Source organism: Trichomycterus rosablanca, chromosome 12 (assembly GCF_030014385.1).
Source record: "Trichomycterus rosablanca isolate fTriRos1 chromosome 12, fTriRos1.hap1, whole genome shotgun sequence".
In the NCBI taxonomy this organism is placed as follows: domain Eukaryota; kingdom Metazoa; phylum Chordata; class Actinopteri; order Siluriformes; family Trichomycteridae; genus Trichomycterus; species Trichomycterus rosablanca.
In genome coordinates this window covers 8,017,972-8,032,530 of record NC_085999.1, presented here as the reverse complement: position 1 = coordinate 8,032,530, position 14,559 = coordinate 8,017,972, and the positions used below count along the sequence as shown (strand labels likewise).

Here is a 14,559-nt window from a genome sequence, read left to right as displayed (position 1 = left end):
CTTTAGCAAATATACTCAAGGTTTACCCTAGACATAATTTATTTAAAATTATATAACACTTTTAACCCCTTAGTTAGCTCATTCACACTGTTTAATCAGTGTGTGTATAAAAGAAATGTAGTTAGACATGTTAAAGAAAATTAAAATACATGCTTACATGTAAGATAAAGTACATAGCATTTACCCTGCAATGCATACAATACTAATTCAAAGTGAATTAGTGACGTTAGTCAGATTTGACATAGCTTTAGACTTAATATGTATTAGGTTAACATAGATTGTTACATGAATGTTTATAGCCTCGCCAGTTGCAACCATTAGATTATGCTATGCCTTTCAATCGATTTTACTATTTTTTATGAGTTGTTTGCAAGATCATATTTCTGCCAGGGAGGTCTCTGAATTCTTAAAGGCTTTACCAAAGCTTTAAGGATTCTGGGACCTCCCTGGTAGAAATATGTGATTCTAAGCAACCCAGTTAAAACAGTATTACATCATTTGTGCAGTAAACATTCATGTGTCTTAGCTAAGGCCATCAGTCTATGGTGGCCTATGATGTTTAAGTTTAAAAAGCTATGCAAAATCCAACTCAGCAACTATCATTTTATGAAAAGGTTTTTCAGAGTAACACTCAGCAGTGTTATATATTTTAACCACAAAGTTACATACTGCAACTTTAATAGCTTATCACAGTGTAAGTGCCTTGTTTTAAAATGCACTGTGAAACAATTGAGAATCAGACACAAATTAGGGAAATCTGTACATGGATTCTGAATTTTAGTGAAACCACTGATTACAGTTTTGTTGTACACAGTGAAAAGTTATGCTTATTTTCAGATTATTATAAGGATTTTAAAGGCCTGTGTTTTTGTGTAACATGCAGCCTGCTGTAACGTACAGATCTCTAAACTGTCCTCTCACACTTCTGCAGTATCAGGATGAGATGTCCAATGGTAGAAGAGGAAAACTCCAGTCTGGCTTTCCAAGTAAAGTTCTGTGGTACACTCTGACTCTTAATTGTTTGCAGTCAGTGCATTACAGAACTTTGTTTTGAGAGTTAAAATCTCTGGCCTGAAGGGAACAAACATTACATCTGGGGGAGAGGAATAACAACAGGACACATCGACCCCCCCCCAGGACATCACTCTTGTCTGTCCTCTACTGATCATACACAAATAAAGTTCACTATGTTTGTATTACTCACTAATACTCTTGTATGAAATATGTGTTACTGTCATGAAATAAAACCTTTTTTTTAATTATGAATGCTTGGGTGAAAACAATTTGTTCAAGTTACATCTAGGGTGACAACAATTTGTTTATTAATTTGCAAGTAAAATAGGTCATACATACCAAATATACTCCTTCAAAGACACTAAATCCTTGTATGTCTATTTATCTTAACTTTGTGGCATTGCCTCATAATTCATAGTTTAAATTAGAACTGTGACTGAACTATGACTAAAATTTTATTCACAGTGTATGCAGTACTCCAGACTGGACAAATAGTAACTGGTTTAGATGGTGATAACTCTAAAAATAGCCTGTACTATGTACAGTGTATCACAAAAGTGAGTACACCCCTCACATTTCTGCAGATATTTAAGTATATCTTTTCATGGGACAACACTGACAAAATGACACTTTGACACAATGAAAAGTAGTCTGTGTGCAGCTTATATAACAGTGTAAATTTATTCTTCCCTCAAAATAAATCAATATACAGCCATTAATGTCTAAACCACCGGCAACAAAAGTGAGTACACCCCTTAGTGAAAGTTCCTGAAGTGTCAATATTTTGTGTGGCCACCATTATTTCCCAGAACTGCCTTAACTCTCCTGGGCATGGAGTTTACCAGAGCTTCACAGGTTGCCACTGGAATGCTTTTCCACTCCTCCATGACGACATCACGGAGCTGGCGGATATTCGAGACTTTGCACTCCTCCACCTTCCGCTTGAGGATGCCCCAAAGATGTTCTATTGGGTTTAGGTCTGGAGACATGCTTGGCCAGTCCATCACCTTTACCCTCAGCCTCTTCAATAAAGCAGTGGTCGTCTTAGAGGTGTGTTTGGGGTCATTATCATGCAGGAACACTGCCCTGCGACCTAGTTTCCGGAGGGAGGGGATCATGCTCTGCTTCAGTATTTCACAGTACATATTGGAGTTCATGTGTCCCTCAATGAAATGTAACTCCCCAACACCTGCTGCACCCATGCAGCCTCAGACCATGGCATTCCCACCACCATGCTTGACTGTAGGCATGACGCACTTATCTTTGTACTCCTCACCTGATTGCCGCCACACATGCTTGAGACCATCTGAACTAAACAAATTAATCTTGGTCTCATCAGACCATAGGACATGGTTCCAGTAATCCATGTCCTTTGTTGACATGTCTTCAGCAAACTGTTTGCGGGCTTTCTTGTGTAGAGACTTCAGAAGAGGCTTCCTTCTGGGGTGACAGCCCTGCAGACCAATTTGATGTAGTGTGCGGCGTATGGTCTGAGCACTGACAGGCTGACCCCCCACCTTTTCAATCTCTGCAGCAATGCTGACAGCACTCCTGCGCCTATCTTTCAAAGACAGCAGTTGGATGTGACGCTGAGCACGTGCACTCAGCTTCTTTGGACGACCAACGCGAGGTCTGTTCTGAGTGGACCCTGCTCTTTTAAAACGCTGGATGATCTTGGCCACTGTGCTGCAGCTCAGTTTCAGGGTGTTGGCAATCTTCTTGTAGCCTTTGCCATCTTCATGTAGCGCAACAATTCGTCTTTTAAGATCCTTAGAGAGTTCTTTGCCATGAGGTGCCATGTTGGAACTTTCAGTGACCAGTATGAGAGAGTGTGAGAGCTGTACTACTAAATTAAACACACCTGCTCCCTATGCACACCTGAGACCTGGTAACACTAACAAATCACATGACATTTTGGAGGGAAAATGACAAGCAGTGCTCAATTTGGACATTTAGGGGTGTAGTCTCTTAGGGGTGTACTCACTTTTGTTGCCGGTGGTTTAGACATTAATGGCTGTATATTGAGTTCTTTTGAGGGAAGAATAAATTGACACTGTTATATAAGCTGCACACAGACTACTTTTCATTGTGTCAAAGTGTCATTTTGTCAGTTGTCCCATGAAAAGATATACTTAAATATCTGCAGAAATGTGAGGGGTGTACTCACTTTTGTGATACACTGTATCTAAAAGACCTGACATTAGCAATAAATGTCATACGATGTAATTTAATATACATTTGTTTCCTTCTGGTATACATATTGTTTCACATAACTATGTTGTAGTATATACAGGACTCTTATTTTTAAAAATATATATTTCCAATCCTGTTCTTTAGATAATCATAGCAAACATTGTGTTTCTTTACCACCATAAAAATAGAGATTACCCTGTTTACCCATACTAGGAAACCCTGAGTTGACAGGAAAACGTGATATTTCATTTCCAAAGATAAAAATAAAACCACCTTTTCTAGCACTTATGGTGCCTATGGCTTTGTATGAAAGAACATTGTGTTTGAGAATTCATTCATTCATTGTCTGTTTTACCATGTGATTCACTGGGCGAAAGGTAGGAAACACCCTGTTCAGGTCACCACTCCATCACAGAGCAAACACACACACACATACACAGTCACACCTAAAAAGCCAACATGACAGTTTAAAAAAAATATGAGATGAAAAATAAATTAGATAAAACTAAACAAGCATAAAGATCTACACTAGTTTTATTCAGCAACGCAAAGCGTATTTTAGTTTGTCATAATGTACAGTGGAAACTATTAAGAGGTACACTGTCCTACAGATTAACTGTATGGGTACACAATAACTGACTGTAGCCCATCTGTTGCTCTTCACACTTTCTCACCCTAGTACCCTATTTATTTATTAAAAGGGACCCCAACAAAGCCACCACTGACTAGATGTCATTTGAGTGGTGGGCTGTTTTCAGTGGTCGTGACATGGGAGTGTGTGTTGTACTTGTATGATGCATTAGGTGCAGCAGTGTTGTTGGGATTTTTAAAAACCTCAGATTCAAAGTTGTGTGGAGAGTAGTGTTACTAACTAAATACAACCAACAGCTGTGATCAAAAAAAGTATATACGAGTGCTAACACTGTATGTGTTTCAAATAAAAAGGCTGATAGGTATGTATATACACAAACAAAACCAGCATTAGGTAAGTTCCGTTCACACTTCAGAGAATATGGAGACAACAGGCCACTGTTTAAGACACATTAAGTGATTCACACACAGCTCTGAAGAAAGATATTAAGAATTATAAAGGGGATAATGTTCATTTTTTGCAGTTTGAATTGATTGGGCATAGTTTGAAAAGGCAAAGTATTTGCAGTGCATTTTCATGACAAAACCCAAGCCAATGAGTCCAAGGAACTGTCTGTAGCTCACTGCAATCAAATAAAAAAACCAAAAACCATCTAATCTGCCAAGGCTTGAAAGATTATGCCATGTAGAATGGAATAAACCCAAATCTGGTTTTGCAAACTAAAAAAACTTGCAGCTACAATAACTGCCAAAGTAGAGTCTAATAAAGTATTGAATAACTTATTTGAATACTTTTCTGAATTACTGTTGAAGCCTAATAATAAAAATATTAATATTAAACGTTTCTTTTTAATTGTGTTGTAAACCCTTATAACTTTTAGAAGGTTCTTTAGTGGAAGTACTCAGTCAGTACCTGTCAGTAACTGTTAACTAAAGAACCGTTTGAGAAACGCCCCGTTTCAGTGTACTTTTAGCGGTTGCGTTTCAAATAACTCCCTACAGCTTTTAAAGTGCACTAAAGAGGGCGTAGCCGCGTTCATTTCCTACCACAGTGTTAGCGCACATAGTAAAAGAAAAAATGGAGCAAGGGGTTGTTTGGGAATAAGCCACACCCTCCCACGGATCTATTAGCAGCCTGACCTGTGACAGAGCTCAGCTTTCCGGCCCACTAACACGGAAGCAGCATGGCGTCAAACCCCGACATCTCCGAGCGCCAAAGATCTGCCCGGCAGAGACTGAGAGTTATAGCCGGACATCTGCAGAAAAGAGAGGAAAATGAGCATACTGTTCTTTTTGCACAGGAGTGCAAAGCCGAGGCGAAGGCTGAGTCCAGCACTGCACAAGACACCGCGGTTCCGAGGAGAAGGTGAGCAGGGAGCGGGGAGCGGGGAGCGGGGCTGCTGGGTGGATTTGGTATTTGGCAACTCTTGGTGGAGTTAGCTTAGCTACTGTAGCTCCAGCTGAACTGGATTTCTGCACTACAGTAACAGCACTGGCTTTATACAGCAGTATTCAGGGTGCTGTCAGTAAACTGTACATACAAGAATACATTTACAGTTTCAAATAAGTGTGTTAACCTCAATGCAGTTACAATATGTACTTTTTACACAGGCATGTGTGTTATTTAGAGTGAGCTGCAGTGATAAGAAGAGTAATAACTGTAGCTCTGCTCAGCAGCTAGAATACAAAGCTGTTCTCCTAAAACAATGTGTTTATTCATGTTGAGTGGTGGGAGTGGTGACAGTGGTGAAGCCACATTCCCCCTCCATCTCATCCCTTCACTTTCCCTGTCAGTCACAAAGAAATTGTAGAGAATGAACAACGCTGGTACGATCACATGTGTCTCAGAAAGGGAACCCAGAAACCACACCCTTTCTAATTTAGTGCACTACTTCCTCAGGCTGTCCTGATTCAGGACTAGATCTGTATGGAAGCATCTATTCCAATGACATACAGAAGTCATACTTTGCATACCCTTGTAAGGGACATGAATGTTTGACTAAATGACTGGATCTCTTCTCTGAACAAAAAGTTCTTTAGGTTTATTGTTGGATTTTTTATAAACTTGACCATTATCTGGGTCAGAAATATGCATACAGCAGCTTGGAGGAACTATTTTGTGTCACTGAAAGTTTTAATGTTAATTAACTTTGTAGAATGGCCTCCTAATTTTTTGTTAGTGATTATGATTAAGTACAGTTGGTGACTTCTGTGCCCACTGAATTCGGACTAGTTGGACAGCACCCATTGCCCATTTGACTGAGCTACAAGCAATACAATATAAAAGTCTGGGAAGCTTTGTACAGATTTTAGAAAGGGGATTATTGATTGGTGCGATTTTAATGCAACTTTATTTTCTCCATCTTCTGTGCAAACACTTATTTATAAATACAAAGGAAAGTGAACAGTGGTGTTTTTGGCACTTCAAAGGTGGACTAAATTGTGTAAAGGGTTTCTTACTTATACAGCAGCTTCAAAGCGCATGGTGATTTAAAGCTTGCTTGACTGTGGATCAATATCAGGTAACTTAAATATTTATACTTAGTGTGTAAATACCCCTAACACATAATATTGTGCATTTAATATTTTGCAGTAAAGATGTATGTTTAGTTGCAGTAAGGATGTATGTTTAGTTGCAGTAAGGATGTATGTTTTCACTTATTATTGATCTTAGCTGATACTTAGGGCTCAGAGAGGACATTCCTGCTCGCAGTTCAGCAAAACTGCAAATAGAATCAATCTGTCTAAAACGCAACAATAGAATGCCTTTATTTGTGATTTATACATATACAGGTGTACAGTACAACAAAATTCTTTCTTCGCATATTCCAGCTTGTTTGGAAGCTTGGGTCAGAGCACAGGGTCAGCCATCGTACAGCGCTTCTGGAGCAGACAGGGTTAAGGACCTTGCTCAAGGCCCCAACAGTGGCTGCCTGGCAGAGCTGGGATTCGAACTCTCAACCTTTCAGATGATAGCCCAAAGCTCTGCCCACTAGGTTACCACTGTCACTGTCAACAAATGCTTTAGATTTTCTCTGAGTACATTTGGGAGATCAAGCACCTGTTAGCAATATCTGCTTTGCAAATGTCACTGCAAACACCTTTCTTGTTTGTGCATTATGATAGTATAACTTATTTAAGACTTCCAGCTTGGATAAACAAGCTGATTAGATAACTTTGTCCTGTTTGATGGTTTAAGGGAGGTTTATCTTGTTGTTGATCGGACAGGTTCTGAAAGCTTACACCGTTCAAGCAGGTGAGAATGTATAGTCTAGTTGGTCAGGCTGCTTCTGCTGGTCAGGATTGTTGTATCTGCTTACTATGCTGTGGTTTACCAGCCTGGTTGGTCTGGTTTGATGGTTTTACAGTGAATGTATCTATACAACAATGCAGAAAACTTTGTGTATCAGGGCTGTCATCAGGTATCCGTGGATGTTTTATAAATGGCTTAACTTTATTGTCCATTCCAGCTATTTAATGAAATGTTTGGTGTGCCGGAAACGTTATTGTTTACTTTTGAATTCCATACTACTAAATTAACAAACTAAATTATACAAGTGTGCTAGGCTTTTATCATCTGTCTTTTGACTACAAAGTGTGAAGTTGTGCCACCCCTAGACTACATATTTTGCCACATATTTATTGCATTTTGTTTGTCTTTGCAGTGTGTTGGGTTTTGCATAGGCAGCACTGGCAGCAATGTTCCAAAAACTGTTCCCAAAGTTATTGCATTAAAAACCAAATCTGACTGTATTTAACATGACTGGGCTTTATTTTTTCTTTTTGAAGAATTTACACCTTGATTGTAGTGGAACTTGTGACTGTGTAAGCTTGACGTAAAACATCAATATAAATAAATATATAAAGTAGTGGCACTAAATTGCAGGCTTTTTAAAATCACATGCTTTAAAAACTATAATTCCTCCAGGCTCTGATGTTTAACAGCTGCCTGTTAGATTAAAACTGTGATAAAGATTTGGAGAGGCATTCTCAGCTCTCATTGGCTGAAGATCGAGGTGGCCTGACTTGTAACAGAACAAGCAGGTTTTCTTCTGATGCCTCCATTGTGTAGTGACATCTAGTGTCAGACACACAGACATCATTTCTACCAAAACATTGTCATAAAGGATTCAGTAAGTTGTTCAGCTGGCAGGTACAAATTATGCCATTAGTTTTCAGCACTCCAAAAATGTATTTCATCCTTTGTGCTAATACTTATAGGGGTTTTCGCATCATATATCTTCTCATAGGTGGGTAATAAGTCTCGTAGGTGGGTAATAAGCAGTTATGTGAACTTTGATTGTCCAGGACATTAATATTTGCTTTACTGCCGGGTTCTGCTGTGAACAAAAGCTTGCCAGTGATTTCTAACACTGAGCAGTAGTTTGTGTGTTTTATGGGTGACTGTCACTTTCTATTGTGAGAGAGTGCTAAAAAGGAAGTACAACATAGTTCATCCAGGCAGGTCTGCTCTCATTTCAGTAGATTATAGGCTTGCCAAACTTTTGTTTTATTGTTTTTATAGTTGGTGAACGCTTGTTCCTAACACTGAGTGTTCTTATTGACAGTACAGGGAAAATATAATGAGCAACAAAGGTGTGCTTTAAGTAGTTTAAGTGTGTGAGGTGTTCAGGTTGTGGTCATAAATGGTATCAATGCCCTTCAAAACAAGCTATTATGTTGACCTCAGGTTAACCTTACCCCCTAAAGTCTGGTACACACTGCACAAGCCCATCACATTTTAGGGTGGTGCCAGAATTTTCACATAATCACTGACTAGATACAGCAAATACATTATATGCCCAGAAGTATTTGGACACCTGAGTTCCTATCCCAAAATGATGCCATTATAATGGCACTTCCCTCTCGTTGCAGCTATAATGGCCTCGGCTCTTCAGGGAAGGCTTTCTATAAAATATCTGAGAGGAAATTGTGCCAATTCAGTTCAAAGAGCATTTGTAAAGTCAGGCACTAATGCTGTACAAGAATTCCTGGCTTGCAATTAACATTACAATTCATTCTAAAGGCGTTCAATGAGGTTAAGGTCAAGGCTCTTTTCAGGCCACTGGAGTTCCTTCACACCAGCCCTAGCAGACCATGTCTTTAAGGACACTTTGCTTTGTACATAGAGACTCGAGCATGCTGGAATAGTAAAGAGCTTTTCCTAAACTGTTGTTATCATTGCCAGTATTATTATAAGTGCACATTGTGTGCTTAATGGTACGTGAGAGACATGATTATATTTTGCTCATATTATTTTAAACCCACTTTGAACAGGCTGTGTTATTATTAGACTGATTAAATGTCCTACATTTAGGCTTCATCTAGTTATATAGCTGACATGTTTGAAATACTGTGCGTAATCTATCAGTCAGATTGTATCCTGTAAAATAGTGTTCAGTCTGACATCCTGAATCACTTGTATTTAATGAATAATTGTGAAGTAATCCAAATGACACATTTTTATCCTTAAAACTTTATATTGCTTTTACAGAGTTCAGAATTATAGTGCTTTTCACTTTAACAATTGTTTCAACTGCACAGCCAATAACAATTGTTACTGTGAATATCGAAAATCAAATATTTGTGAATATCAGATATGATGTTTCAAGATTAGACACACAATTATTTGAACTCTGATTTCTGACTGTGTGAACCATAGAATGTTCTTTAAACAAATACATGAGTTTTCCCCAGTCACTTTGATTTCTGACTGTGTAAATCATAGAATGTTCTACAAATGAATACATGAGTTTTCCCAATCACTTTGGTTTCTGCTCACCTTGTAAAAGCATGCTACTTTTGGCTACTTTTAAAGTGACCCCTGGGTGATGCTCTAGGATGGATTGCCATCCTTTCTAGAATGAATTATCACCTTCCACAAAATGTTTACAGAATAGGCTCAGACTCTGAGAATGATATTTTCATGATACACAGTGCATATCACAATATTGTGTTTAATAAAGTAATGAACAACAACTGTTGGTACTTGTTGGACTGAGGTTCACTATGTACAGTATTGCGAAGCATTTTGTTGGCAAAATAAAAAGACAGTACAGAAACTTAAGCAATATGAATGCACTTAATGTTGCCTACATTTAAAAAAAGTGTACCAAGATGGTGATGTCATTGTAACACGCATGTACAAGTACAGCATAGAGAAAATTGACAATGACATCCTAGTTACTCATTACACAAGATTCATCAGTTCACAAGTTTAATGTCAAACACATTAATGGACAATTTTGTATCTGAAATTCACCTCACTTGCATGTCTTTGGACTGTGGGAAGAAACCTGAGCACCCGGAGGAAACCCACACAGACACGGGGAGCACATGCAAACTCCACACAGAAGGACCCAGACCGCCCCACCTGGGGATCGATCCCAGTATATTCTTGCTGTGAGGTGACAGTGCTACCCACATTTTGCATGAGGTGGTCCTGATGTCACTAAATCCTAGATTATACACATTAGCTAAAACAGGTTCAATGTGTATTATTAGACAATTTTTCCACATTGTCTCATGTACTCTGGCTGATGATGGCTAAAACAGTTATACTAAGCACTTAAGCTGACTTGTACTTATTTACTAAAAAAAATTTTCCATTTCCAAAAAAAAAACAAAAAACACTTCAGTTCTAACAGGTTTCAGCAGATTTGTGTTCTTTGACTGTTGTTTACTAAAACTTGAGAAATGAAATGTTTACTATGGAAGCACTTCTGTAAGTCGCTCTGGATAAGAGGGTCTGCTAAATACAGAAAATGTAAATGTAGTAGCACCTCTAAACAGCGGAGCAATACAGGCATTTTGAATTGAAACTAGTGTATCAATTTTTTTAAATGATCAGTTTTATACGTTTTATTTGCATACGTCTCCTCATTCGGTCCATACAAACGAGGAGGAAGTGGTTGAAGAACATGGAACATTAACACGGACAGTTAACAGCTTATCAGTAAAACATGTTCAATATGAATTAGGGGCCTGCATGTTATAATACTACATTGTCATTGTGAGTGACTACAGGTGACTAAAAAAAAAAAAAAATCTGAAGAAATGTGTGAAAAATGTCATGAAGGCAGGTGCATTCAGCCAGATGTGCTGCATGATACATTTCAGTGACTGGATAGCTAAAACACACACTATTTATACATTTTCTGAAAGTTTCTTGTGGTTTTTTGCAAAATATATATATATTTTATATAAAGAAACCCTAATTTGAACTCATGCTCTTCAGTATACATCCTTTCTGCATCCACACCCCCTGCATTCCAGTCTCCTGTTGATAAAAGCACTGTTGTAGGTTGTCTTCCACTGGCTGCTTCCAGAAACTTTGTTTCTTTTTTCCTCACCTTAGTAACTGAAAACAGTTTTCCTCGAGTGCAGACTTGACTTTGGGGGAAAGAGAAGGTCTCATTGAGAGGTTTGGTGAGTGGGGATGGTGTTCTTGCGCTGCAATGCATTTCTACCGGTCAAAAACTGCTTCACTGAGAGGGTAGACTGAGTATTGTAGTAGTATTAGTAGTGTGTTTTGATGAGTGATGAAACTTTGTTCCCACAATCATGTTTTGTTTTCTTCTGGCTTTTTAACTCACATGTTTTCCTGATTCTATTTGTAGTAGTGTTGGTTAGCTGTGCATCATCTGGAATCCATTCTTCCAAAATGACCTTATGGTCAGAGAAACATGGCCCTTTAATTTAGACTTCGTGTATTGTGCTTTCTTCAGCTTGGTGACAGTGTTTTTTCCCAGTGCATGTACTGTCACTTTGAGTCAGGATCGTACTGCAAGTTTAAAGTCTCAGTGTGTTTGATGATCTAATAACGGGACCTGAATGAAACTTGCATTACTTGTACATACTTGTCAAACAATCAATTCTTACCCAAGACTTCTGGCTCACTTGACATAGTTGGATTGGCAGAAGTCCAGTCTAATAATTTAATAGCCACACCTTGTCGACAATAAACACGCAGCAAACTTAAATGATTTATTTGATGGTGTAGAAAGTTATTGTGTAGTAATTTCTTGTTAGTGATCATGATTGACTAAATCTGGTGAATTTTCCCAAGAACAAGTTGCCAAAGAAAAATACCATTTCATTTTAATCAACTGATGGTCATTATCAGGGTTGCGTTATAGACCGCTGTGCAACTCGAGTGGCCAGGTTAAAAAACTGATGAGAGGAAAATAATCAGGTTAATTCGTTTTGACCTAATAAAAACGTGTAATAAACATGCATAATTCAACACGGGTGTCTTTTTTTTGCTGATAATAAATGACTTGGATGCTATACCAGATCTAATGCAAATGTGAATTTAAGCAGCAACTTCTTAGAAAAGGTTTTAGTTTATAGGCTTAGAAGAGGTTATAGGGCTAATACTTTGTTGAATATGAGTGCTTTAAACCTTTATGGATAAGTATGGTAGTGGTTACATGTGTGTGTGTGTGTGTGTGTGTGAATCATGTTTACACAACCCTTTAGTGTGGATTGGACATAGACCTTTATACACAAAGCCCCTGATGTCTGTAGGTACGTTGTGTGTTTGTGCTGCTCAGCGGTTCTGTTAAAGCAGATTTCTGGAAAACACTTGTGGAATAGTTCAAAAGTCTGAGCGAGCACACGGCTAAAATAAGTAAAATGGTTTTGGGCTGAGGTCATCAGATTGTTAAAATGAAACTGATATAAAACCCAGTGGAACACTTACAGCTTTTATAGATGAATTCACTTAAAATAAAAGTGGTTGGACATGTTGCCAAATCGACTCTAATTACATCCTGAAGCTTTTCACAACAGATTAGACTGGTCTAAACATGCAGCTCTCAGTAAAGAGAACTACTGCTGAAGACTAAAAAAGAACAAAACTTGTGCTTATTAACACTCATTCTTCTTTCTCAACCCTCCTCATACCCCCTTGTCCCCAATCCTCACTCTTCTTGTCTTTCAGGCATGAGATAATGAAGTGGAATGGCTGGGGTTACAGTGACTCCAAGTTCTTCTTCAATAAGAAAGGCCAGGCTGAGTTTACTGGTAAAAGGTGAGTACGCAGACCAGTAAATTAGTTTTACATGATAAAATATTGCAGTTATGATATTTTACAAAGAACAAATGGGTTTTGGTTTATGATAGTAATCTACACCTCAGTTTTTTTAATTTAATATCCTCCTTGACTTACAGGCCTGCTATGTAACTGCTAGTACACTCAATTAACTTGCAATTGTCATAGGTAACCCTGTCACAATGATCAAATAACTGCAAAATCTCAATTATTACTAATCGTTTGGTTCAACAGGCCTATATTTTCATGCAATTATAAACACTGGGTTTGTTATCAGTGACTTTATTAATATAATTGAGTCACTTTTCAGTATATTTGACTTTTTTTTGGTCAGTGTAAGTATTAGTAATTATAGTTTATTTGTATATTTCAGTTCCTCCCCATGTGGGTTTCCTCCAGGGCTCCGGTTTCCTCCCACAGTACAAAGACATGGAGTTAGGTTAATTGGAGACACTGAATTGCCCTATAGATGAATGGGTGTGTGTGTATGTGTGTTTGCCCTGCAATGGACTGGTGCCCCGTCCAGGGTGTTACTTTGTGGCCTGCGCTCATTGAAGACCCTAACTGGATAAGCGGTTAAGAAAGTGATTAAGTGAGTGTTTATTTTAGAGTATTTTATTAATAGGTTTCATTTTGGCTCTTGTTAATTGATTGTCTTTGAAAGGTATTACCACTGTACTTCATATTATGTGGCATAAAGCTAACATAAGTGCAATTAAGCCATTAATTACAATTAATTATATGATAATCATCAACTAAATGTAATAATCATAATAACCATAGTCACATAAGTATTTGCATCCAAAATACATGAACACTTGTGGTATTTGCTACACTGGCTGGCCTCAAACAAAAAAAGATGTTGAAATAAACCAGAACATTCCAGATGTGTCTCAGAACACAGCCAGATCTGTACAGGGCTACTTAAAAATCAGTTTTAAATAAAAATGTTTTTGTACACACACACACACACACACACACACACACGCTCGTACACACACTTTGCAATGGAGTGCTGCTGCCATCTAGTGGCGAGTTTGTGCTTAACTCGGTTTAAAATGAATTTCAGAGGTTTTATAGCTCAGGTGGGTGGAAGCCAGGTTGCATAACCAAAACACTTCAGTGCTTAGTCATAACCAACCCATAAACTTGGAATCACATACACACATTTCAAAGTTCGACTTTTAATCAACTGCTTTTAATAAAGCACTATTAAACTGAACACTAGTAGTAGTCTCATACTAGTACTTATAGAGTCATAAATAAAAGCCAAGAAAATATGGGTTAGTCCAAATCACAGACACACAACATAACAATAGGAATTTGCTTTGTATGCATTTGTAAGTAGTTTTCAGTGTTTAGAATAATTATCCTTTTTAAAATGGATTTTCTCCCAGTTTTCCTTCCAATCTAGTCTTATCCAATCACCCGATCGCATTTCACCTCCTCTACTGCTGCAGACCTCCACTCCTTGCCAAGGAGGGCCGTGACTATCACCTTTTGTCAGTAGTCGACCGCTTATTTTTTACCTGCACGGGTTCACGTGGAGAGCCATATCACACATGGAAAGTCAAGCACTGATTCCCATTATTCCCCGTCTAAGTGTGTAGGTGCCATCGATCAGCCGGCAAAGGTTATAACTGCAGCAGTTATGAGGAGTCCCTACAGCATCCCTCCCTCATCATTGTCCATGTAGGCACCCGGTC

The 14,559-nt window shown here is 38.3% G+C and overlaps 1 protein-coding gene across 1 annotated transcript in view; it reads left to right on the top strand.

Annotated features, from left to right (window-relative positions):
• The first annotated feature begins 4,979 nt into the window (after window positions 1-4,979).
• The window catches only part of agps (alkylglycerone phosphate synthase), a 57,694-nt gene continuing 48,114 nt past the window's right edge, over window positions 4,980-14,559 (top strand). The window contains exons 1-2 of the mRNA XM_063006152.1: window positions 4,980-5,164; window positions 12,743-12,832. Coding sequence (XP_062862222.1) covers window positions 4,983-5,164; window positions 12,743-12,832 — 272 coding nt within the window. The 5' untranslated portion in view covers window positions 4,980-4,982. The remainder of the gene's footprint in view (window positions 5,165-12,742; window positions 12,833-14,559) is intronic.